Source organism: Schistocerca piceifrons, chromosome 2, assembly GCF_021461385.2.
Source record: "Schistocerca piceifrons isolate TAMUIC-IGC-003096 chromosome 2, iqSchPice1.1, whole genome shotgun sequence".
NCBI lineage: Eukaryota > Metazoa > Arthropoda > Insecta > Orthoptera > Acrididae > Schistocerca > Schistocerca piceifrons.
In genome coordinates this window covers 713,276,187-713,301,096 of record NC_060139.1, presented here as the reverse complement: position 1 = coordinate 713,301,096, position 24,910 = coordinate 713,276,187, and the positions used below count along the sequence as shown (strand labels likewise).

Below are 24,910 nucleotides of genomic sequence, written 5' to 3'. Positions count from 1 at the left end.
CTGAGTTGCAGACATTCACAATGAAAAGACTGCTAAACACACACACACACACACACACACACACACACACACACACACACAGCTACAATATGTATGCAAGTTGTGTGTGTGTGTGGGGGGGGGGGGGGGGGATGTGGGTTGAGGGCGACTTGCATGCACCAGGAAGATGGACTTATTTGTTTGAAAGCTTAAATGTTTAGCTGTCTTTCATTGCACCTGTCGGCAACACCACCACCTCTACATGATGAGTAGTAATCAATCCTTTTCATATTATTGTTATTTCATCCTGGACTTTCCGCTGTTTAATTTCCCCTCAATCTGTGCACTTTCTGATTAAGTCCCTGAAGTATCCTGGGGTCCATTCAGCTTCAGTTCTGTGGTGCCGACTATTGTTCAAGATGCTGCATTTTCTGAGTTGGTTTTGATGGCTTTTGACAGTTCCATAAGGCATATTCCTCAGCTGCTTGCTTATACTGCTAATGATTCATGGTGAGCTGCTTGACAAATCATTTGAGAAATTTTTGGCATTCTTTGGCTTTGCTGCCTCTTGACGGAAGGATCAGTGACAGTGTGACGCTTGGCTGACACCCTTGAAATAGTGCAGCAAGTGATTTTCCAGTTACTGGATTTGGCATTGTGTGATAACTAATCAACATTTTCTGCAGAGCTTCTTTCTTGTTTTGTTGTCCATAGTTAGTCTTTTTTCACCCCTTCCTTGCACGTCTTGAAAAATCATCCTGCTTTAAAATTTGAAGTAGGATAAAGCTGACCTGTAGTTAAGTTATCCAAGCCATTATTGCCACAGGAATCTTAATTCATTTCATACAAATTTATATCATTGCCAGAAACTATGGCCTTATGAAATCATTCTAAGGCAAAGATTTTCTCTGAGTGCCTTTATTGTGAGTTCTGAAGTAGCTGACAACGTGTCAAGTACCTAAAGGAACTGCGACTACACAGCCACAAATATTAAACGGGATGATTTTCAAAATAATCCAACACAATCAATGTGAATTCTTTCACAGGTTTTTGTTGCTTTGGGCAAGTTTTGAGAATCCTTTTTGGAATTTTATTGTGCCACTTGATAAAGTTCATGTTGTGAAACCATTTATTTACTTGCTTTGTCTATTTTTGCTCATCAACACTATCTTCTTGCCATTTGTTTTGTTCTGACAATGCCCCAGAGTTCACCATGAAGTGTCTTCAAAATTTTGGCACATTTGGGGAAAGATAATCCTTGCAAGCTCTGTATCAAGAAGTAACAAGCCATGCCTGGTGTTGATGGCAATCCTTTTGCTAAAATATGGCTGCCAAAGTTTTTGTTCTTTGGCAGATAGTCTGACCATCAGCTATTAAATAATGCAGAATCATTTTTAGTGCTGCACTTTTGCTAGTGGTTTCTCAATTCTTTCTGTGATCAACTGGAAATAGCTATCTGTTTATCAATTCCTTTGTCAAGTTGCAAGCAAGATTCTTTAGACATACCCATTTTTCATCCAGATTTGCAGGTAGCTTTGATAAGGCATCAGCATAGCAAAGTTTCTCTGTGGACCTATATCCAATTTCATAATAATGTCTCATATTTATAGTCTCTGTCATTACTGGCCATATTTATAGTCTCTCTCATTACTGGCAGCTGTTTCCTTGGATGGAATACTGAAATTGATGCTTGTGCTCTGTGATCCAATTCAAATCTTCTTCCACAAAAGTATTGCTGAAATTTCTTGACCCAATAAGTTATAGATAGTGCTTCTTTCAAATCTGTCTGTATCTGGCCTGATTTTTACTTAAAGTCTTGGGAGCAATGGCGAAGTCTCCACCTGTATACTAGAGACAATACTGCTCTGATTCCATACGAAGATGCATCAGTGGTTAATAATGCAGTTTGAGTTGGGTAAAAATGCACCAATTTAATTTCCTTCTCAAGCTTCTAAACTGCTGCTTCTTGCTTGATCCATTTGGACAGAGAATTTTTCTTTCAAAGTTGGTTCAGTGGTCCTTCAGCTTCAGCAAATCCCTTGATGAATTTGTTGTAGTAATTTACTATTCCAATGAAAGATTATGATTCCTGGTTATTCTTTGAATGGGGCAGCTTTTTTATTGCTTCCATACAAGCTTCACATGGTTGGATTCTACCGGCATCAGTGATGCAGCATAAGTATTCTTCTTTGTTTCTGAAGATTTCACATTTCTTTCTAACTGAATCTGAGGCCATTTCCTTCCAGTTGTGTGAAAAGCATGTCCAAATTCTTCATGTGCTCATCCATATTCGTGCCTGTGACAGTTATGTCATCCAAGTAATTTTCACACACAGGTATGGTACTTGTGATTTGTTCCACAAATATCTGATATAGTGCAGGAGTATTTGTATACCAAACAGTAATCTCTGGTATTCGAACAGACCAAGTGCAGAGTTGACAATAGTCACCATCTTGGATTCCCCATTCCAGTTCCAACTGGAAATACGCATTCGGTAAATTATTTTTGTAAACCATTTTCCACTTCTGATTTTCTGAAAGAACTCCCCAGGCACTGGGATCAGATACTGATCTATTTCCAGCTGTAGCTCTACAGTCACTGATATCTTCACAGATTTTTATAGATCCTTTTTGTTTTGGAACACTTACTTCCAGATTCTTTCTTTGGCCAGTCCCAATTTCTTCTTTAACATTATTCATCATAGCAAATGGTACTGGTCTGTGTCTGAAACATTACCTTGAAAAAAATTTGGGTGGCTCCTGTCTTCAATTTTAGGACTGCTTTGTAGATTCTGCATATGCCTAAGTCAGGCTGGACAAGTGATTCATGATCATAGCATATTGTCTTCTTGGCTTCTTTAAAGCTATTTTTATCCCCCAATCAGTGACTTATTTTAGTTAATATTTAAACTGAAGGCATTGAGCTATTTCAAGACAAAATGATTGTTTTTCATGAGTTGACAATCGTTAATGAATGCTTTTTGTTTGTGCCTTTGTATCTGACTGCTGCCATCATTTTTCCCTTTAAATTGATATGGGCTGCATCGAAAGTTACCATTGCCGAATTTGGGCTGCAGCACTCTGGTGATCCCAGTTGCAGCCATCGATTTCCTTTGGTATTTAGATTCTTCCTGAACCTTCACTACCAAAGATTTCATCACCGCCGACAGTTGAAGAGGGTTGTGATGTGTAATAGACAAGACATCTATCCAGACCATCACAAAGGAATTCCGAACTGCATCAGGATTCAATTCAAGTATTTTGACAGTTAGGCAAGAATTGAGAGAACTTTGATATCATAGTCAAGCGCCTGCTCATGAGCCACACATCACGCTGGAAAACGCCAAACGATGCTTTGCTTGGTGTAAGGAGTGTAGACATTGGACGATTGAGCAGTGGAAAAACGCTGTGTGGAGTGACTAATCACAGTACACAATGAGGCGATCAGATGGCAGGGTGTGGGTATGGCGAATGCCCACTGAATGTCATCTGCCAGCGTGTGCAGTGCCAACAGTAAAATTCGGAGGCAGTGGTGTTATGGTGTGGTTGTGTTTTTCATGGAGGGGGCTTGCACCCCTTGTTGTTTTGCGTGGCACTATCACAACACAGACATACATTGATGTTTTAAGTACCTTCTTGGTTCCCCCTGTTGGAGAGCAGTTCGGGGATGGCAATTACATCTTTCAACACAATCGAGCACCTGTTCATAATGCACGGCCTGTGGCGAATGGTTACACAAGAATAACATCCCTACAATGGACTGGGCTGCACAGAGTCCTGATCAGAATCCTACAGAACAGCTTTGGAATGTTTTGGAACGCCGGCTTCGTGTCAGGCCTCACCGACCACTAAGTGCTGCACTCCATGAAGAATGGGCTGCCATTCCCGAAGAAACGTCCCAGCACCTGATTGAACGTATGCCTGTGAGAGTGGAAGCTGTCATGAAGAGGCCAACACCATACTGAGCCAACACCATACTGAATTCCAGCATTACCAATGGAGGGCACCACGAACTTTTAAGTCAATTCCAGCCAGGTGTCCAGATACTTTGAATCACATGCTGTATCTGATTTGTTCACAAAAGCAATCTCTTGGCAGTCATGTTCACATATGCAATTGCAGTCCCTTGCAACACATGTAAAATCAGTCGCCCATTCTGCATATGTTTGTCCAGGCTTCTTTTTTGTGCCGAGGAATGAGTAAGTGGCCATCAGCAAATATTTTTGCTTTAAAATGGACTGACAGTTGCAGTTGTAATTGATTTTGGTCCAAAAAACCCATTTTTAAAAATATTGTTTTCTTTATCTACACAGTTTAATCTATGTTGGGTATGAATTTTATTGTGATAGCAGCTTTAGAAATGCCTTTAAACTGTTTAACTGATTAACTCTGGACTGGCAGTCACTCCCACCTTTTTCAACATTTGAGAAACTGCTTGCTTTAGCAGAATTTTTGTCAGCGTGAAGGCTATTTTCTTTCAATATCCTTGGCTGACATCTGTATCTTCAGCTGAAAACTTTCTTGCACGTGGTTTATTTACATTTTGATAATACCAACAAATATTAGTAAGTGGAAGGTTAAATTCACAAACCTTTACGTGGAAGTCAAGATTTATGCATAACAGGCAGTGGAAAAACTGTGTTTCGGAAACAGAGGTTTCATGGATATTGGTTTACCAACAAAAAAGAGGAAGCAGCTCGAAATGAAGAAAAGCTCTCAGCTTCAGGACTGAAACTTGGGACAGAAGAATTGTACAGGTGCAAGAATGATTTTGATATGGGTTCCACTGGATTCAAACTTATTGATTTATATCTTCTCTGCCAGGCTGCAAAGATTTCATAATTTCATGTTCTAACTGTAAAAATATGGAATGCATGATTGTTGTTGAAGAAAGAAGAGTAGGAATAGCTTGTGATTGATTTTAAATCAATTTGTAATTCGTGTGGCCCCTGACGCTGGTACCTATCCTGGTATGTTTCTACCTTTTGAGCATCACTCTTTCAGAAACAGCAATAACGGCTTGCACAGATGAAATGATTAGAAACCTAGGCAAAACCAACAGTGCTGTTTGAGTTAATTTAAATCTTTCTAAAGCAACTTTAGGTTAATATAAGCTCTGAGACGCCTTTGACAGGGCAGGGGAGGAGCTAATTTATTGTGTGGTTTTCTGATGCTGTTTCTATGCCAAAGTTTCTATGAAGGAAGCAGTGGAGGAATTGGTGGAAATAAATGAAAAAGAAATAGATCCTGGGGTAGATATTCATGACAGTGAATCTCCTACAAATGTTACTGACTTGATTGTGTGTGTAGATGGGACCTTGATAAAAATGGGTCTCTCATCTCTGTATGGAGTTGCATCTGTTATTGGTATTGACTCAGGTGAAGTTTTACATGTAGAAATTATCTCTAAATACTGTCACCAATGTGCAACAAGGAAAATGTCTCACAATGAAGACAGTGAGAAACTGTGGCAAGAAAAGCATGCAGTAGCATGTTCTAAAAATTATAGTGGCTCAAGTGGGAGCATGGAGGCTACTGCAGTTGTGAGGATGTTCTCCAGATCTGAGGACCAGTATGTTGTTAGATATATTAAATAACTTGGTGATGGGCACTCCTCTTTGTTCAAAGCTGTAACGGAAAAATCCATACAATACAACAATTGAAAAGTTGGAATGTGTTGGCCACATCCCAAAGAAGCTTCGTGGTAGGCTTTGTCACTTGCTGAAAGAGAAGAGAGGAAGTACTTGAGGATGGAAAAACACTGAGGAAAAGGAGATCTTATTCTGAAAGAAACTGATTCTCTTCAGTTATTTTATGGGAGAGCTATCAGGAAAACCACACTAATTTAGAGGCAATGAGGGGGGCAATTTTTTTTCCCCACAAACTATCCACTGACCAAACACCAATGCATAATCTGTTTCCTGAAAGACAATTGGTGTAAGTTAAACAACAGAAATGAGCCATATTCACATGAACACTCATTGCCAGAACCTGTTATGAATGCAATTAAGCCCACATTCAGGTTTCTTCCAAACCATGATTTATTGAGGAAGCGTATTCATGGAAAAGACACAGAATGAAAATGAAAGCCTCAATAATTTAATTTGGATTAGATGCTCAAAAACGACATTCTGTGGACTTTAAGTACTTAAAACAAGGTGTCTATGATGCAGTTTTATGTTACAATAATGGCAATAATAGCAGAATTGAAGTGCTGAAGAGAGGTGGTACAGATCCTGGTGTGTTTACAACAAAAGCATTTTACACCATCACTGAGAGCTGGGTTAAGAAAGCTAAAGAGATCAGTGTCTTACCTGAAAATGAAGGCCAGGAAGATTCTAAGAGGAGAGAAGAGGAACCTGGAGGGTTAGGAGTATCAGTATGAAGGATTTTTAAAATTGAGGTAAGCTTATTACACGTGGAAGTATGAGAAGAAAATCTTTGAACCTCTGTTTTACATTATCAGAAGCCTTTTCTCAAAATGTATATGTGCTAATGCTATGAAATTTTCAGGAATTGTTCGCAACGTGTTGCTGTCTCCCTGGAACTAAAAAAAATACGAAATCCTGCAATTACATTCCGATTTTTAGATGATAGTATGTAGAAAGTTAATTTTCGATGTGCAAAATTAAAAACTCTGTTAATGGTAGAATTTCTACCAGTGGTCTGTTCAGCAACTACTTCTACCTATATTCATAGGAATTCTTAAATTTACCATATTTAACTACAATACAATTCATAGTAGAACTGCAGTGTCAATTTCATTTGCTTTCTATTGGATGTACGGAGTGTGATTCACCTAATGTAAAGCAAACTGAGCTGCTGTGCACATACTTATTTTAAAAAAAGACAAGACATTTATTTTCCTCTGGTACTGAACTGTATGAAGTAGTCCAAACAGCAGCTGCAGTGTTTCGTAACAACCATCCTCAATATATCTGCATAGCAAGGTCAATGGGCACAAGTCAAGGTATTAGGAAATAGTTTACCTGTGTTTGGAATCACCTACAGTAGCTTGCTGAGAACCAGGAATGACTAGTCCATCTAAATTAAACGATGACCTCGAAAAACTTTTATCATGACTCATCTGGTTAATCCGCATGTCTCAAATAATTTATGATCAATAAACAATTTCACAATCCTGGTATGTTTGTACCTCTTGAGCATCAGTCTTTCAGAAACAGCAATAACGACTTACACAGATGAAATGATTAGAAGCCTAGGCAAAACCAACAGTGCTGTTTGAGTTAATTTAAATCTTTCTAAAGCTTTGGTTACTATTAGTCATGAAATTCTATTAGGTAATTGGGAAGCAATTGGGATACATGGGGTATAAAACAAGGGGTTTCAATCATCTCTGTAAAACATAAAAGGTTATGGAACCCAATTCAGCTCATTCTAATCTTAAGTATTTGGTTAATAGGAAGTCACAAAAATAGGTACAGGAGGTAGTGTGGTAGGCTTCTTTCTGTTCTGTATTTACACAAATGACATACAGACCCTTGTAACTGCAGCTAAGATCATGTTGTTTGCAGAACTAGTGTAATAGTTAGCAATGTTAAGGAATCACTGTCTGCAACAACTAATTAAGTACTCAAGACCTTGCATTCATGGTCCAATATCAACAGGCTGACCCTTCATGCAAAATGAAAAAAATTACGTTCGACTTGGAAAAATGACTCAAAACCAAGATCTTCGACTGGTAATGGGTGAAAATGAGTTAGAAATAGCACAATGCACAAAACTTTTAGGGATGTATGTTGATTGAGACAAACTAAAAAGACCATGTAACAAAACTCTCCCAGACACACAGTTCAACATGTTTTGCTCTGAGAATCATTTCTGAAGAATGTTCTTCAGAACATGCTAGAATGTTTTGCTTTGGTCACTTCCAGTCCCTTTAAGCTTATGGAATGATTCTGGAGAATTAGTAGTAGTTCCATCAGATAAAACTTTTACACTGCAGAAAGTGGTTACTCGAATCTTGTCACACAGATCCACAACAGCTCACTGCAATCTGCTATTAAAAATTTGTACATGCTTACAGTACCCTCCCCTTATTTGTACAAATGTGTGCTGATAAAGAGCCAGTCTTGGAAACCTACACACTAATAGTGAATACCATAGGTATAACACTCACAACTGTTTGCCCCTCCATGTGGAGCAAGCAGAAACAACCCTTACTTTAATATATATGAGGCATTTTGGTGTCAACTGACCCTCAACATAAGCAAATGTAGCATATCATGAACACAGGGGCAGAAAGACACATTAATACATGATTACATTAAAAAAAAAAATTACTGAATGCAGTTACTCCCATAAAATATCTAGAAGTATGCGTATGGGGCAATTTAAAGAGGAATGCCCTCATAAAATTAATCACAAGTAAAGCACATGCCAGATTAAGGTTCACTGGAATAATCCTCGGGAAATGTAATCTATCAACAAAGGAAGTAACTTACAAAAGTTTCATTTGACCAGTACTTTAATATTGTTTGTCAATCTGGCATCCATATCAGATAGGAATGATAGAGGAAATAGAGAAGATCCATTTTGTTACAGGTTCATTCAGTAAATGTGAAAGCACCAGTGGTAGATAGTGCAACAGAGGTATTCTGCATCATCATGGTGCTTACTGTTAAAGGTTCCAAGAGTGTGCATTGTTACAAGAGTCAAGCAATATATTGCTTCCTCCTATGTATATCTCGTAAAAAGGCCATGAAGATAAAATCAGAGAGATTCAAGCCTACAAAAAGGTTTACCAGCAACTGTTTTTCCTGTGAACCTTTTGGGACTGGAACAGCAAATGGAGGAAGTGACAGGACACACAGTACCCCCTGCAACACGTTGTAAGATGGCTTGGGGAGTAAAAATGTAAATTCTTCGTAATGTATTACCATCATACAGAAAGAGATTGGGAAAACTAATGACTTTCCGTGCGCAGTTAAAAATCATTTCTTGCTGAGGTGTGTTTCTATATAGTAAATGATTATGTTAGATTATAGAAATACTAAGCCCTCATTTATTGTAGAGTTCACAATGTGTGTGTCTTTGCGCAAGAATGTCTGTGCTGTTTGTTTCCAGTTTTCTCTGTTTCAAATGGAAGGCCATACATCTCTACAGAGGAAGGATAGGTCAGAAGATTAGTTTTGGTGGATATACTGTTAGCTGGTGTTTGTGTAATTTATTTTTCAGCAGTGTTAAAAAAGTCTACATAAGGTCCAGTGGCATACTTACGTGTTTTGTGCAGCAATGTTGGCAGCACTCACCAATGGTCCTGATCTAGACTACAGCCAATAATGTGTTGTGTTTACATTTTTTTTCAGAAGTGCAATATAACAAACTATCATGTTCTAAATATATCACTGTTCATATTTATTGTGCATGTTGTAATCTCCTTGCAGACTATAGATATGTGGTTTTCTTTCCTAATCATGTACTGAGTGACGTGGCTAAGTCAATGTTAATGCACTGTAACAGTTTTGTGGGTGGAGAAGGGTTCTACCCCATCTAGCCATCCTAACATTGGTTTTCCATTTTTCCATGGTTTTCCCAAGTTGCTAACGTGAATGCTGTGATGGTTCCATTGACAAGGCCATAGCTGACTTCTTACCCAGTACTGCCTAACCTTATCCTACATTGTGTATATTTTATACCATAGTAAAAAATAAACAAGCCACATGCGAAGTTTAAGAAAGTTTTATTTAAACTGATTATACACATATACAAGACAATGTCATCTTATGATACAATTGTTTGTTACAATTGTGGTTCTCTTCCTTAAAAGATGAATTCTATGCGGCTATTCTTCCTGGTAAATTGGTTAATCACATCGTCAATAGGGCAATCAATGTCAGGGTGAGTATTCAACAGAGCTAAGCCATTAAGCTGATCCTCCTCCATTGTCGACCTCAGCCATGTCTTTGTACGCCGCAATATTGAAAAACTTCTTTTTACTTTAGCAATACATGCAACTTTTCTTGTAGGTACGTGTTAGCTATCTATGTGCCAGACAGAAACACACAAAATACGATGATGCGGATGCACATGCTACATAGGCAAAAACAATAACTCGATTCAGTTGAGTCAAGCGATTAAAGAAACAAATGAATAGCATGTGAGCTGACTGGCAGGGTTGGCAATGTGCGCGGTTCAGGAGGGGGAGGGGGGGGCACCCCCCATATGTATCCGCCACTGCTCTGAAACAAGTCCTACTTCGAAAGTTAAATTACTTTATTCAACTTTGTGTATAGATACCTATCAACTGTTTAATATCTCCAATACACAGTGTGTGATTGTCTATAATTATTCTATAATCCATATTACACTTACAACTTTTGGTATAGGTCACAAACATCTTAATTGAACTTACACTAAGGACTACTCACACACACACACACACACACACACACACACACACACACACACACACAAAAGGGAGGACTCCAACCTCCAATAGGGGAAGCCGTGCAAATGATGGCAAGGCACCTCAGACCACGTAGCTACTCCATGCGGCTTCCTTGTCAACATTACATACAAATGGTAAACAAATTTCCTCATGAAACTCTAAAACAATGAAATTTTCCAGTGCTGTGTAAGTGCTCACCTAGTTGTTTGGAAGAGTTCTGGACAACTATTACCACAATAATACATTTCAACTACAGGAATTCAGTTTTTTTCCTAAAAATGGGTGGTAATCAAACTAAATGACACAACAAAATGAAACAGGAGATGCACACTAAATTATAAATTTATTGACTAACTTCTGCACGAGGTAATACTGGCAGTCTCATTTGCTTTACCTAACAAGGTCACACCACATCAACTGTCACTCAGATAATGTGTTACATTGAGTATAAACAAAATATTAGCTAGACTAAAATATTAAGCTGATTTATCTTATTAAGAGAATGGTGACAGATTCATGGTCATAGCTTAAATTACTTAAGAATGTATAACAACGCACTTTCCGAGGCCAAGATATTTTTTGGCTTTTTGCCATTTAATTATTTTTACATAGATATGTATTTAGCAACTACATGAGCACATTGACTACATTTTGAATGCTCCAGCTGTCTGCTATTCAGATTACAGCAGTTCCCAGAACCAGAATTATGTACATTCTCACATGCATCTTGATGAACGTTGCACCTACAGCTGTATATCAGTCCTACTTGTGTAGTCCAGCTTGTGTTAAGGTGTATATTATTATAAAAAATTTGTGACTGTATCAAGCCAATAGTAGGTAAAAGCTAGAAACACTTCATGAAATAATAATACTAATAATAGTAAATTCAAGAAAGAGGTTGCTGCTCATTATACAGTGGAGATGCCGAGTCGCAGATCATGTTTGCACACAAAGGCTGTCACAAAGTAAGCTTTTGGCCAATAAGGTCATCAGAAGTAGACCGCACATGAGCACGCACGCACGCACGCACGCACGCACGCACGCACACACAGCCTGGTGTCTGGTCTCAGCAGCCAGAAAATGTGGTTGTGTGTAGAATTGTGGCAGAGTTGCGTTTGGAAAAATCTTTCTTCCTGACAGTCTTTTTGTTGAGCCTGTCTGCAACTCAGCATCTCCACTATATGGTGAGTAGCAACTATACTTTTCATAATACTGTCACATTCCATCTTGGATTTTCCATTGTTCAAGAAAGTGGTTAGTTCATGACTTTCTTTAAATATGTGAATTAAAATAATTTCACATGACTAATTGAGCATTACACACAATAATCAGCTGTCACAAATGAGATAAAGTTTATCCTGCTACTCTGTACAAAGTGGTGAGATATTACTGGAAGTAACAGCTTTAAATTTTTATGTTGACAAACCATTCTCATGGGAGAAACATGCGAAAGCTACCAGCATTGTACAGGCTTATATCCCAGATTACATTTCCCTAGAAACTTCTCCACAAGGCAAACAAAGTTCCAGCCTTATAGTGCTCCGAAGTTCACTGTTCCATTACTACTGAAATTTGATTGTTTCAACAAATTTCAGAATTATTCATATAAAGGCTTTCAAAAATAATAAATTCAATGTTCAGTAACTTTTCACTGTCATATGGCCAGAGATATTATACAGACTTTCCTCAAACCTTTAAAACATACAGTCTATTGGAGGCCTATAGCTATCCATAGTCCAAAACATTACACATCAGTTATCTACAGGGCATTATTTGCTACTGTCAGGATTACTGCATTTTCACTTAGTTATTAGTAAAAAAAAATCTGAGTAACAAAAATTTCCGAAATGCTACCTGTGAAGTAAGTTCGATATTTATGAGCTGATTTTTTAAAAATCAAAATCAGGTTGTAAAAAGGAAGAAACAGTATCATTTTTCTACTCTATATCTCACATCAGAGCAATTTGCTGTGTTTCAGGCAGGGATTCATGTTTGCATCTGCTCACAATTCAATTTTACTTTTGAGAAGCTTAAGAAAGTAATATACACACATGAGCAGTTACCGTAGAACAGCTGCCTACCACACGCTGAACAAATAGTGACATATCTATCAACTCACCTGTTCTGATTTTTTGGCTTCACTCTGTTTTACACTGCCACCAAAATGCAGCTTCCTTGAGGCCACACTTGAGAGAGCAAAGTTTTTCTGAAAATAAGGATTTTGATCATACTTCAGTAACCATTACGTCATGTCGGACAAAAATTTTAATTTTTACACACACACACACACACACACACACACACACACACACACACACACACACCCTACAGTGTGCCAACTGGACATGCAATCCCCAACATGTGGGGACTGCATTTCAGCATGTGGACTAGGGTAGGGTGGAGATGGTTGTGCTGGACAGAGTGGACAGTGGAAGAGAGAGGTGGGATGCAGGTATTAGTCTAGGTAGCTAGTGGCTTAGAGGGAGCCAGCAGGTTCATTGGCTAGGAATGCATGGGGGAGGGGTGGTAGGTACACAGGCTAGGTATAAGCCGCACAGGTATCGAAGCCGGTGGGGTGTGAGGCACAATAAATGTGGCATGGACAGCACAAAGGAAGTGGAAACTGCTGGGTGGAAGGTGTGGGGATGATGAGCTAACAGATTGAAGCAAGGAGGGTTACGGGAACAAAGGATGTGCTGCAAGGATAATTCTCAGCTGTGTAGTTTAGAAAAGCTGGTGGAGGGAAGAATCTAGATCATCTGGGTTATGATACAGTCCTTGAAATCAAGCATGTTGTGCTCTGCTGCATGTTGTACTACTGGGTGGTCAACTTTGTTCTTGGCCATTCTTTGGCAGTGGCTGTTCTTGTGGACAGCTGGTTGGTAGCCATACCAACATAGAAAGTTGTACAGTGATTACAGCAGAGTGGTATATGACATGGCTGCTTTCACAGATGACCCTGCCCCTGATCAGGCAGGAAAACATGTGACAGGACTGGAGTAGGATGTGCTGTGTGGGTAGACTGGGCAGTCTTACACCTGGGTCTTCCAAAGGAATATGATCCCTATAGAAAGAGCTTGGGAGTGGTAGTGGCACAGTGTTGGGATAGGGTATTGTGTACATTGGGCAGGTGACGGAATACCACTTTAGCAAGAGTGGGGAGCATCTTGGGTAGGATGTCCTCATTCCTAGGTATGGTAATAGACAATCAAAGCCCTGGTGAAGGATATGGTACAATTGCTCCAGTTCAAGGTGATTCTAGATGATGGGGGGAGGGGGGGACTACTTTGCAGCTGGTTCTTGGAGGTGGTGTGATGATTTGTGGGGGTGTGAGTATATGCACGGGAAATGTGTTTGTGGCCCATATTTGGAGGGTGGTGCCTGTCTGAAAGGAAATTCTCATCACTGCAGATGTGCCATCCAAAGATGGGCAGGCTGCATGGGAGTAACTTTTTGGTGTGGAAGGAACAACAGCTGTTGAAATGCAGATAAGAGACAGTGTTTAGTGGAATTAATATGGGCAGAGCCATGAAAGAGGTGGAGGTCAACACCCAGGAAGGTGTCATATTGGGTTGAGGACGATCAGGTGAAGCAGATGGGGTTGAGGTATAGGACTGAGGATAAGGTGTCTTGGCCAAGTCCAGATCATGAAAACATCATCAATGAACCTGAACCTGACGAGAGGTTGAGGAGACTAGGAAGGTTCCCTCAGATTGCCCGCATAGGAGAGTGCCACATATGTTTATACACCTTCCCCTCAAAGGAGACAACATTATGCTCATGATATAGTTGGTAAGGTGTATGAGGAATGAAGTAATGGGTTTGGATCTGAAGGTCTGTCACCTACCTCAACTAATCATGTAATGAGATTTTGTAAACATCTCTATGGCAATGTCTCACAGTTGTCACAATTTTTTTTTTCTCTGCAACAGTTTGCACTTCATGGTTGAAAGCTGACAACAGTGTTGTGTTTTTCTTATGCCGAGTCGACTCTGAGGTGTGAGGCTTAATTTTGAGCAATCGGTTGGAGGAGTTTGTCAACAAGAGTGAAAATTCTTTCATTAGGAACACAACGACCAGTTCTAATAGAGTGTCCTGGGTGGTTAGCTCTGTGAATTTTAGGGAGCATGCAGGAGGTTGGTGCGCAAGGTTTCGTTGGGGTAAGGAGGGAGATGCATTCATGGGAGAGTTTCTGGGAGGGGCCTAAGGATTTCAGTAGGGAGTGGAGGTTATGCTGGATTTTTGGGATGACATCAGAGTGACAGGTCTTGTAAGGGAGAGGAATCAGATGCTTGGCAGAGACTTTCAGTCAAGTAGTAGAGTTGAGGAGTGTTTGCCAGCAGGGAGGATGATTTGGTCATGATCTGTTTTGAGACTTAATTGTAATAAGATTGTTTCCCTTAAAAATCTTAACCATCCTCATATCTACATGGGAGAGTCTAGAAGAATTACACTGCTTAGGACTTTATTCATTTTCTGTGTTGTCTCAGATTTGTACCGATGCAACTATAACCAAAAACTGTATAGTCATCATTCCTGACCAGATCTCTCTCTCTCTCTCTCTCTCTCTCTCTCTCACACACACACACACACACACACACACACACACACACACACACACACACACACACACACACACTCCCCCCTCCCTCTGTATAATGTACAACTAATGTTACCAACAAAACGTAAAATTAATGTTCAATACACAATTTGTTGGGGTCCACGTAGCTGAGAAGGTATAACCATGTTTTTTCAATATTAATGATTCATTGCATCATTATGTCTTAGTCTACAAATCCAGAAGTTCTCAGTCAGACCTAGAATTTCTTTGTGCACTTAACTAAGCTGCACTGGGGCTCAAATTCTATGTTAAGTTATACATATCACTGTAACTGGATGGGTGTTAGTTTGAAGGTCAGAGGAAGGTAAGGACAGACTATCTCCAATAGCAGCATATCTAGCAAAAGACTATAGCCTGATTTTCAAACTTCTAGGTTGGTGACAGCTTTAGTTTCTTTATTCATGTAATCTCACTAATAAATACACCTTGTTTCAACTACACAGTGAGTAACCTATACTCCTTCCATTACTTACATTTCAGTGTCAGACGAGCACAGATGAAAGACATCTATGAAAACTACAATGTTTCCACTCTCTTTTTGCGAATGATGTCACTTTGAAATGGCTTCCTTTCAGTCCCATATAGTCTCCTTGTTTGTTAAGGCTCATCACATTATCTTAGAAACTTTTAATGCTTATTTCCAGTTAGGTCACTAACCACCACCTTGGTCTTTAGCTGATGTGCACCCTACCTGAAATATGATTTAATAGCACTAACCCCAACTCACTCCTATTTACAAATGAGTCTTTTCCCAACTTTATTCACAGCAGGTTTTGTTTGCCCACCAAACAGTATACCAATGACAGCACATCAATTCAGTAATTTTTTGCCATAGTTATCTTTTGAGCATGCATGTTCTGCATTTCTTTCACCATGTAATGTTCAGCAAACGTGGCAATGCAACAGGAAAAGTATTAACCAATAACCGGAAACGTTGCAGGATGAGGATGATGACTATTCTAATATTATGAAATATAAACATAAGCCCTCAAAAATCTAGGCTAATCAAAATTGGTGACAGTCGTGGGAGGACCTTATTTAAATTTAGGCCATTTGGCATAGAATGATCCAAATACAAGAATTCTTAGGAAACATGAGAATAATGCAGACTAAAGTAGTTTGTAAGACCGATACGTAGTATACTATCAGGGCATCAATGAAACTAAAAATTTGTCCAATATTTACTTTACGCATACCAGTATAGTCTACGTAGAACAACGAAGAGTGTCAGATGTTTCCTGGAGTATCTACTATACGTGAAGCTTTATAGTTCTGCTGATTTTGCGTACCGGTGAAATTATTTAACTACGGTGTTACGCAGAGAAAGTGACATCAGCAGCTCATAGCAAAAAGAGAAAAATAAAGTGCACTAACATATACAGTCACTTCGCATTAAATATTGCAAATGCACGACATTTATTAGAATAACTGACTTCTTAGGAACCGGCTACTGCGCCTACACCTCCGCCTGTTCTCTAGCTAAGCATTGGACCTGCATTACGTAACGTTCTTCATTCATCCATTATTTTAAACAATATTATTTGACTAAATTGTAGCAATGGTTACTGGACAATTGTTTTTCGCATGTGAATTTCGTCACAACATTTTGAAATTTGGATCATAATGACCAGTATGCGATCAATAGCAAAAGAACGCATTGAACTAAGATATGTCCTGATTTTACATTGCTGTTGCAAGTAGGCCTATTGTTCATTGACTTTGAATGGAGACAGAACGATTAAACGTCGGCAGCATACGATTAAACGGTAACAATACACATTAATAATACACTTTCTCTGCACATCGAAAACCTGTTACATAATCATTGCCAGAAATATATATACACGCAAAACTGCTCCGTTTTTTTAAAAGGTTAATCTACGTGTCAACAGTATGTAAACAAAAAATTCTTACCAGCGGTGACGCTGTAACTTTCTTCGCTAATATTGACGGTAGTTGCACTATAGGGCTCATCTCGCGAAATATGCAGACCGCACAGGCAATTCTCCCAGACTTAGGCCAGCAACTGCGCTAACTGCATAAGTTTCCCTTTGTAAAATCGATAGTAGATTCGACCTCTGCAGACGGTGTCACATGCGTCGACAGTCAAACAAACTTCTGTGGAAAAATAATCAACCAATCACTGATTAGGCTAGGTCGTTTTGAGTGGCAGCTACGAGACGGATTAAAGAAACGTAGGTCGTGCTCCATGTAACAGATAAGCAGGAAAGTCAACGGGCAAACAACGTCACTTGATACATCTCTAATTTGTCCATAAAGAGAAATGTTTTTGAGCGGATTTTATCTCTGAGAAATACATCCTACAACGGCCAACATAGCTCTGTTAAAAGTGCTACTATCGAATACTATTTTTGGAACTGTATTTCTCTTTCCTAACTCAGATGGAAATCATCTATCAGTTTCATGAGCGATTAAGTATAAAATTGCAAGTGAAATCTGCTCACCAGAGTGAAGACATAAAGGTAAAATTTGTTATTGACGCGAAGGTTAGTTTGAACACCATAGTGCCTTGCAAGGAGTGGGCGTGATTGAGGTAGTAAGCTATGTTCTTTTATTCATCAGATCTAACTTAGCCAGACAGTGACAAGTGGGCCTAAAGTTTAAGATGGATTCCGAACAAAGGCGCAGCTTGGCCGTTTTCACATTAACAAACAATTCCAGGGTTAAAACAAGTGATAAGAGACATAGAATAGTCCTAGGACTGCCCGCCGGAGTGGCCGTGCGGTTCTAGGAGCTACAGTCTGGAACCGAGCGACCGCTACGTTCGCAGGTTCGAATCCTGCCTCGGGCATGGATGTGTGTGATGTCCTTAGGTTAGTTAGGTTTAATTAGTTGTAAGTTCTAGGCGACTGATGACCACAGAAGTTAAGTCGCATAGTGCTCAGAGCCATTTGAACCAAGTCCTAGGACTGAGCAGGAAATGAACTCTAACAGGCATTTATATCCATAATCCGGCTATTAACCATTAAGCCATCGAGCAACACTAGTACACATATGATGAAAACAAGGACCTGTTGATAACACCCATAACCGAAAAAAATCTGCGGTATGCATTCGGGCACACAATGCAAGAAGATTTCTTTGGAGGAACTGTTGCAACATTTTCCTGCACACAGCACTAAATGAGTGAATTGCTGTAATTCCACAGCATCTCAGTTTTCTGAAGAATAACAGAACAACAGACTTTTTTTTCGCCACCATTCGTTGGACAGAGAGAACTGCACCCTTAAAAAGTTTTTGGAACAGGCGTGAGAAGACGATTTCAGTTGAGCACTTAAAGCCAGCTCATTTTACAGAGGAGACGATCAACACGGATTCAGCTGGGGGCCAGCCTACATTTACGGGAACTTCCACCTGTTACCACTTCATCTCATACAATGAATTCAGCTGGCATGATTGTCGACGGAGAAATGAGGAACAGTGGCTGCTATAATCACCTACACAAGGGCGTCCACTGAGAGTTACGAGGGAAGAACAGCAGGTCAAACACCAGTTCTCTGACATTGCCTGTGTTTGGATATATATATATATATATATATATATATATATATATACAGCGATCTGAAGATTGACCACGAAATTACAAGCAACAATTGACTGTCAAAGTAAGATACATTTTGTCTTTTGTAAGCTCTTTGCATTCTATTTGGTGCATTCTCTTGTAACCTAGATATATTGTACTGTTTAAACTTTGAGTGTTCTAAAAGTGTTAATTAACAAATTGTTTGTGCAACAATTCTGGATCAGTGCATCCCTCACAAAATCTTACACTATCATCTCTCAGAATATGGAAAGCAAAGAGCTCTCAGCAGAAGACATTTGTTTCACAAGGTGGAGAAGTGCTCATAGCCCTTATGGTAAGCATTTTAGACCCATGTTTACGAGACATTTTTGTTTCGAGTGATAGCTTCTGTCATATCCCTGAATATGACAACCTGTATACAAGGTGGCCCATGCAAATTGTCCTCAGTAGTTTAATGTTTCCTGCATGCGTCAATGCAAGAAGAGCTGCCTCGTCACTGCTGTCCAAAGGGGGAGAGCATGTACAAGCGAATCCCCACTGAGCTGTGCCGCCATCTGCGTGCATTTTTCTCCTGCTTCGACTCTGGTAAGGTCGCATGGCAGTCGGTAGTTCGAATCAGATCTGACAGTGAAACAGGTAACAACTGCTATGTTCTCCAACAAAGAATACACTGATATGACACTGATCTATGGGAAGACACACTGCAGCTGAGGCCCGAAGGCTGTTTTCACAATGTTTTCCAATGCAATGTCTACCTTTCTGGCATACAGAGGTGCGTTTAAGAACTGGAGCTTTCCAGTTACAACATGTCATGGAAAGACCAATCCACAGCACACCCAATGTTGCCTGGAATGTTACTGAGTATTTTGGAGCACATCCCACGCGCGATAAGCATAGTTTAAATGAAAATAGCGCGTACATACAAGGTGGTATAAACGAAAGTTAGTCCTATTGAATTTAGGTTGCAGTATTATTTACACCTCTAATAATTATTGCAGTATTATTTGCACCTATAATGTTGTTGTTGATGTGGTCTTCAGTCCTGAGACTGGTTTGGTGCAGCTCTCCATGCTACTCTATCCTGTGCAAGCTTCTTCATCTCTGAGTAACTACTGCAACCTACAGCCTTCTGAATCTGCTTAGTTTATTCATCTCTTGATCTCCCTCTACGATATTTACCCTCCACACTGCCCTCCAATACTAAATTGGTGATCCTGTGATGCCTCAGAATATGTCATACCATCTGATCCCTTCTTCTAGTCACGTTGTGCCACAAACTCCTCTTCTCTCCCCAATCCTATTCAATACCTCCTGATTAGTTATGTGATCTACCCATCTAATCTTCAGCATTCTTCTGTAGCACCACATTTCGAAAGCTTCTATTCTCTTCTTGTCCAAACTATTTATCGTGCATGTTTCTTTTCCATACATGGCTACACTCCAAACAAATACTTTCATACTTTCAGAAACGACTTCCTGACACTTAAATCTATACTCGATGTTAACAAATTTCTCTTCTTCAGAAACGGTTTCCTTGCCATTGACAGTCTACATTTTATATCCTCTCTACTTCGACCATCATCAGTTATTGTGCTCCCCAAATAGCAAAACTCCTTTCAAGACACTGTCCATTCCGTTCAACTGCTCTTCCAGGTCCTTTGGTGTCTCTGACAGAATTACAATGTCATTGGTGAACCTCAAAGTTTTTATTTCTTCTCCGTGGATTTTAATACCTACTCCGAATTTTTCTTTTGTTTCCTTTACTGCTTGCTCAATATACAGATTGAATAACATCAGGGATAGGCTACAACCCTGTCTCACTCCCTTCCCAACCACTGCTTCCCTTTCATGTCCCTCGACTCTTATAACTGCCATCTGGTTTCTGTACAAATTGTAAATAGCCTTTTGCTCCCTGTATTTTATCCCTGCCACCTTCAGAAATTGAAAGAGAGTATTCCAGTGAACACTGTCAAAAGCTTTCTCTAAGTCTACAAATGCTAGAAACGTAGGTTTGCATTTCCTTAATCTAGCTTCTAAGATAAGTCGTAGGGTCAGTATTGCCTCACGTGTTCCAACATTTCTATGGAATTCAAACTGATCTTCCTCAAGGTCAGCTTCTACCAGTTTTTCCATTCGTCTGTAAAGAATTCATGTTAGCATTTTGCAGTTGTGACTTACTAAACTGATAGTTCCGTAATTTTCACATCTGTCAACACCTGCTTTCTTTGGGATAGGAATTATTACATTCTTCTTGAAGTCTGAGGGAATTTCGCCTGTCTCATACATCTTGCTCACCAGATGGTAGAGTTTTGTCAGGACTGTCTCTCCCAAGGCTGTCAGTGGATCTAATGGAATGTTGTCTACTCCCGGGGCCTTGTTTCGACTTAGATCTTTCAGTGCTCTGTCAAACTCTTCACACAGTCTCATATCTCTCATTTCATCTTCATCTACATCCTCTTCCAGTTCCATAATATTATCCTCAAGTACATCACCCTTGTATAGACCCTCTATATAGTCCTTCCACCTTTCTGCTTTCCCTTCTTTGCTTAGAATTGGGTTTCCATCTGAGCTCTTGATATTCTTACAAGTGATTCTCTTTGCTCCAAAGGGCTCTTAATTTTCCTGTAGGTACTATCTATCTTACCCCAAGTGAGATAAGCCTCTACATCCGTACATTTGTCCTCTAGCCATCCCTACTTAGCCATTTTGCACTTCCTGTCAATCTCATTTTTGAGACATTTGTATTCCTTTTTGCCTGCTTCATTTACTGCATTTTTTATATTTTCTCCTTTCATCAATTAAATTCAATATTTCTTCTGTTACCCGAGGATTTCTACTAGCCCTCATCTTTTTACCTACTTGATCTTCTGCTGCCTTCACTACTTCATCCCTCAAAGCTACCCATTCTTCTTCTACTGTATTTCTTTCCCCCATTCCTGTCAATTGTTCCTTTATTCTCTCCCTGAAACTCTGTACAACCTCTGGTTTAGTCAGTTTATCCAGGTCCCATCTCCTTAAATTCCCACCTTTTTGCAGTTTCTTCAGTTTTAATCTACAGGTCATAACCAATAGATTGTGGTCAGAGTCCACATCTGCCCCTAGAAATGTCTTATAATTTAAAACCTGGTTCCTAAATCTCTGTCTTACCATTATATAATCTATCTGAAACCTGTCAGTATCTCCAGGCTTCTTCCATGTATGCAACCTTCTTTTATGATTCTTGAACCAAGTGTTAGCTATGATTAAGTTATGCTCTGTGCAAAATTCTACTAGGCGGCTTCTTCTTTCGTGTCTACTACGTTTCATTCTCTTCCTTTTCCTACTATCGAGTTCCAGTCACCCACGACTATTAAATTTTCGTCTCCCTTCACTATCTGAATAATTTCTTTTATCTCATCATACATTTCTTCTATTTCTTCGTCATCTACAGAGCTAGTTGGCATATAAACTTGTACTACTGCAGTAGGTGTGGGGTTCGTGTCTATCTTGGCCACAATAATGTGTTCACTATGCTGTTTATAGTAGCTTATCCGCACTCCTATTTTTTTATTCATTATTAAACCTTCTCCTGCATTACCCCTACTTGATTTGGTATTTATAACCCTGTATTCACCTGACCAAATGTCTTGTTCCTCCTGCTACCGGACTTCGCTAATTCCCACTATATCTAACTTTAACCTATCCATTTCCCATTTTAAATTTTCTAACTGTGGTGTGCGTACTGTAAGACCTTCGGTACACACACCATCAGATTATTTGACTTGTCGCTCTAACGAAGTAGGCGAGTGTCATCAATACGTCTCTTGGTCTTATCGTGGCGTGTTTATCTTCTGTTGTTAGGTCAGACGATAGAAATGCCACTTGCACGCTTAGAGTAGCAGATTGACGGTGACCAACTTTAAATAGAACTTGATTAATTTTCACACACATTTATTAAAATAATAACAAGCATAAAAATAACTTAACTTGGTTCTGGATGCTATTTACAATTGACAATCTGAAGTTCCTTTGTTCTTGGTACTTTAATCTTATTCTCACATATCTCTGATACTTGACAAAGTGTCTATACATTTCTCTTCATGACTATGTACAGGAATATGATAATCTTATTTGGCACAGACTGAAACCTGACTACAGACTAATGCAGGCTAATGCAGACTAACGCAGACTGGTGCAGACAAATGCAGACTGACCAATTGGAGGTCTGTACACTTGTTATAATACCTCGAGCATTCAGGTATCACTGCGTGAGTGTGATCCATGAGGAGAAAAGGTTCTACATTAGCAGCAATCTCATTGGCTGCGTTACATATTAATATGAGGATTAGCGGTATCAGAATTTGGTCCGTCTCTAAGACAGCGCCATCACGTAGTGCAGAGATGGACGAGCGCTGCGCCTGCGCTGTTGTGCTTAGCGGGGCTACACGCTGACTACGCGGAACTATGTACACAACACTAACCTACCTGCCCGATTAAGGGATCTGACATTTCATGCTCCGATTCGTAGAACGCCAGTTTTCTTTCTCCTGAATATGATGTCCTCCTCAGTAGTCCCCGCCCGGAGATCCGAATGGGGGACTATTTTACCTCCGGAATATTTTACCCAAGAGGATGCCATCATCATTTAACCATACAGTATAGCTGCATGCCCTCGGGAAAATTTATGGCTGTAGTTTCCCCTTGCTTTCAGCCGTTCGTAGTACCAGCACAGCAAGGCCGTTTTAGTTAGTGTTACAAGGCCAGATCAGTCAATCATCCAGACTGTTGCCCCTGCAACTACAGAAAAGGCTGATGCCCCTCTTCAGGAACCACACATTTGTCTGGCCTCTCAACAGATACCCCTCCGTTGTGGTTGCACCTATGGTATGGCTATCTGTATCACTGAGGCACGCAAGCCTCCCCACCAACGGCGAGGTCCATGGTTCATGGTCCATGGGGGGAGGGCATCTATAATAATAATAATAATAATAATAATAATAATAATTATTATTATTATTATTATTATAGGTACAAATAATACTGCAACCTAAATGCAATAGGACGATAACACTTTCGTTTATATCAGCTTGTATTATATTATTATTCTGTTATGGTCATTATTACTAGGATTATGAAAGTCATTACATCTCATCCAGTAATACCTATTTCTCATCGTAATTGGGACAAAGAAGAGCTGCAGCGGACCTGAGGATGCTGAGGTCTTCGGTACAAAGGATGCTGGAGGAACGAAAATGGCATCCCTTTAAGCTGGACCAACGCCAACAGCTATATGGAAACGATTTCCAAAATCGGGTATAGTTCTGCAGACGTCTCATACATAAAGTAGCTGTAAATCTGGATTTCATCAGGCAGATTTTATGGTGAAATGAATGCTATTTCGCCAATGACACCAATGCCAAACGACACAGTCTGCATTACTGGGCTCCTGCAAATCCTCACAGATTACAACCACATCCCATGCAGCTGCCCTGGGGTGCTAATGTATGGTGCAGCATTCTAGGAGACTACATCATTGGACCAGTTTATTTGGCTCCCCAACTAACTGGTCGGCTGTATTTGCAATTCCTACAGAATGAGCTGAATCTTGGGCATCTCCTAGAAGTCATCCCACTTCAGATTGCTGTGAGGAACTGGTTTCAGCACGATGGGGCACCACCCCATTAATGTAGAGGGTATAGGGAATATCTAAATAATGTATACCCCTAACAGTGGATTGGTCGTGGTGGTTACATACGATGGCAAGCAAGATCGCCTGATTTAAAGCCCTTGAATTTTTTCTTATGGGGTTGTATCAAAGCCATGGTTTACGAAACGGAACCAGAAAATGTAGATATGTTAAAAGAACAAATATGTCATGATTGCACTTCAATCTCTGCAGAAATGTTAAGAGGTGTCCATGCTAATATCGAGAGACACTTGCATCAATGCATCCAACAAGGGGGACATGCATTTGAACATTTGTATTATGAATAATGGAATTATAAAGATCTGTCAGTCTATGATATTTAAAGGAACATCATTATATTCATCGTTCTATTGCAGTCAGAGGTATTACAGCGTTTCGTAATACTGCCAGTTGTGAAGCACGAATTGGTGTTAATAAATTAGCTGTCATATGTTGCTATGCCTTAAAACAGATAATTAATACTCTTTGGCCCATGTGAATATTATTTTTTTGGTCAGGGTCAATCATTCTTCTACACAAACACCTTTCTCAAGCTGAGGAATCGAACCCGGCAGGCTTCTTACAGAAAGCGAGGTTTCTAGAGACAAGCTATAGGACTAGTTACAGCTGTAAAGTGTTTATTTTCAAGCGCTGGTCTTAGGTTTAGCAGGGTCTCATCTCTGTTGGTATA

The 24,910-nt window shown here is 39.7% G+C and overlaps 1 protein-coding gene across 1 annotated transcript in view; it reads right to left on the bottom strand.

Moving 5' to 3' along the window:
- LOC124776197 (succinate dehydrogenase [ubiquinone] flavoprotein subunit, mitochondrial) overlaps nucleotides 1-17,080 on the bottom strand; it is a 102,100-nt gene extending 85,020 nt beyond the window's left edge. The window contains exons 1-2 of the mRNA XM_047251027.1: nucleotides 16,925-17,080; nucleotides 12,509-12,595 (exon numbers count right to left, since the gene is read on the bottom strand). Coding sequence (XP_047106983.1) covers nucleotides 12,509-12,595; nucleotides 16,925-16,984 — 147 coding nt within the window. The 5' untranslated portion in view covers nucleotides 16,985-17,080. The remainder of the gene's footprint in view (nucleotides 1-12,508; nucleotides 12,596-16,924) is intronic.
- Between the last annotated feature and the right edge of the window lie 7,830 nt (nucleotides 17,081-24,910).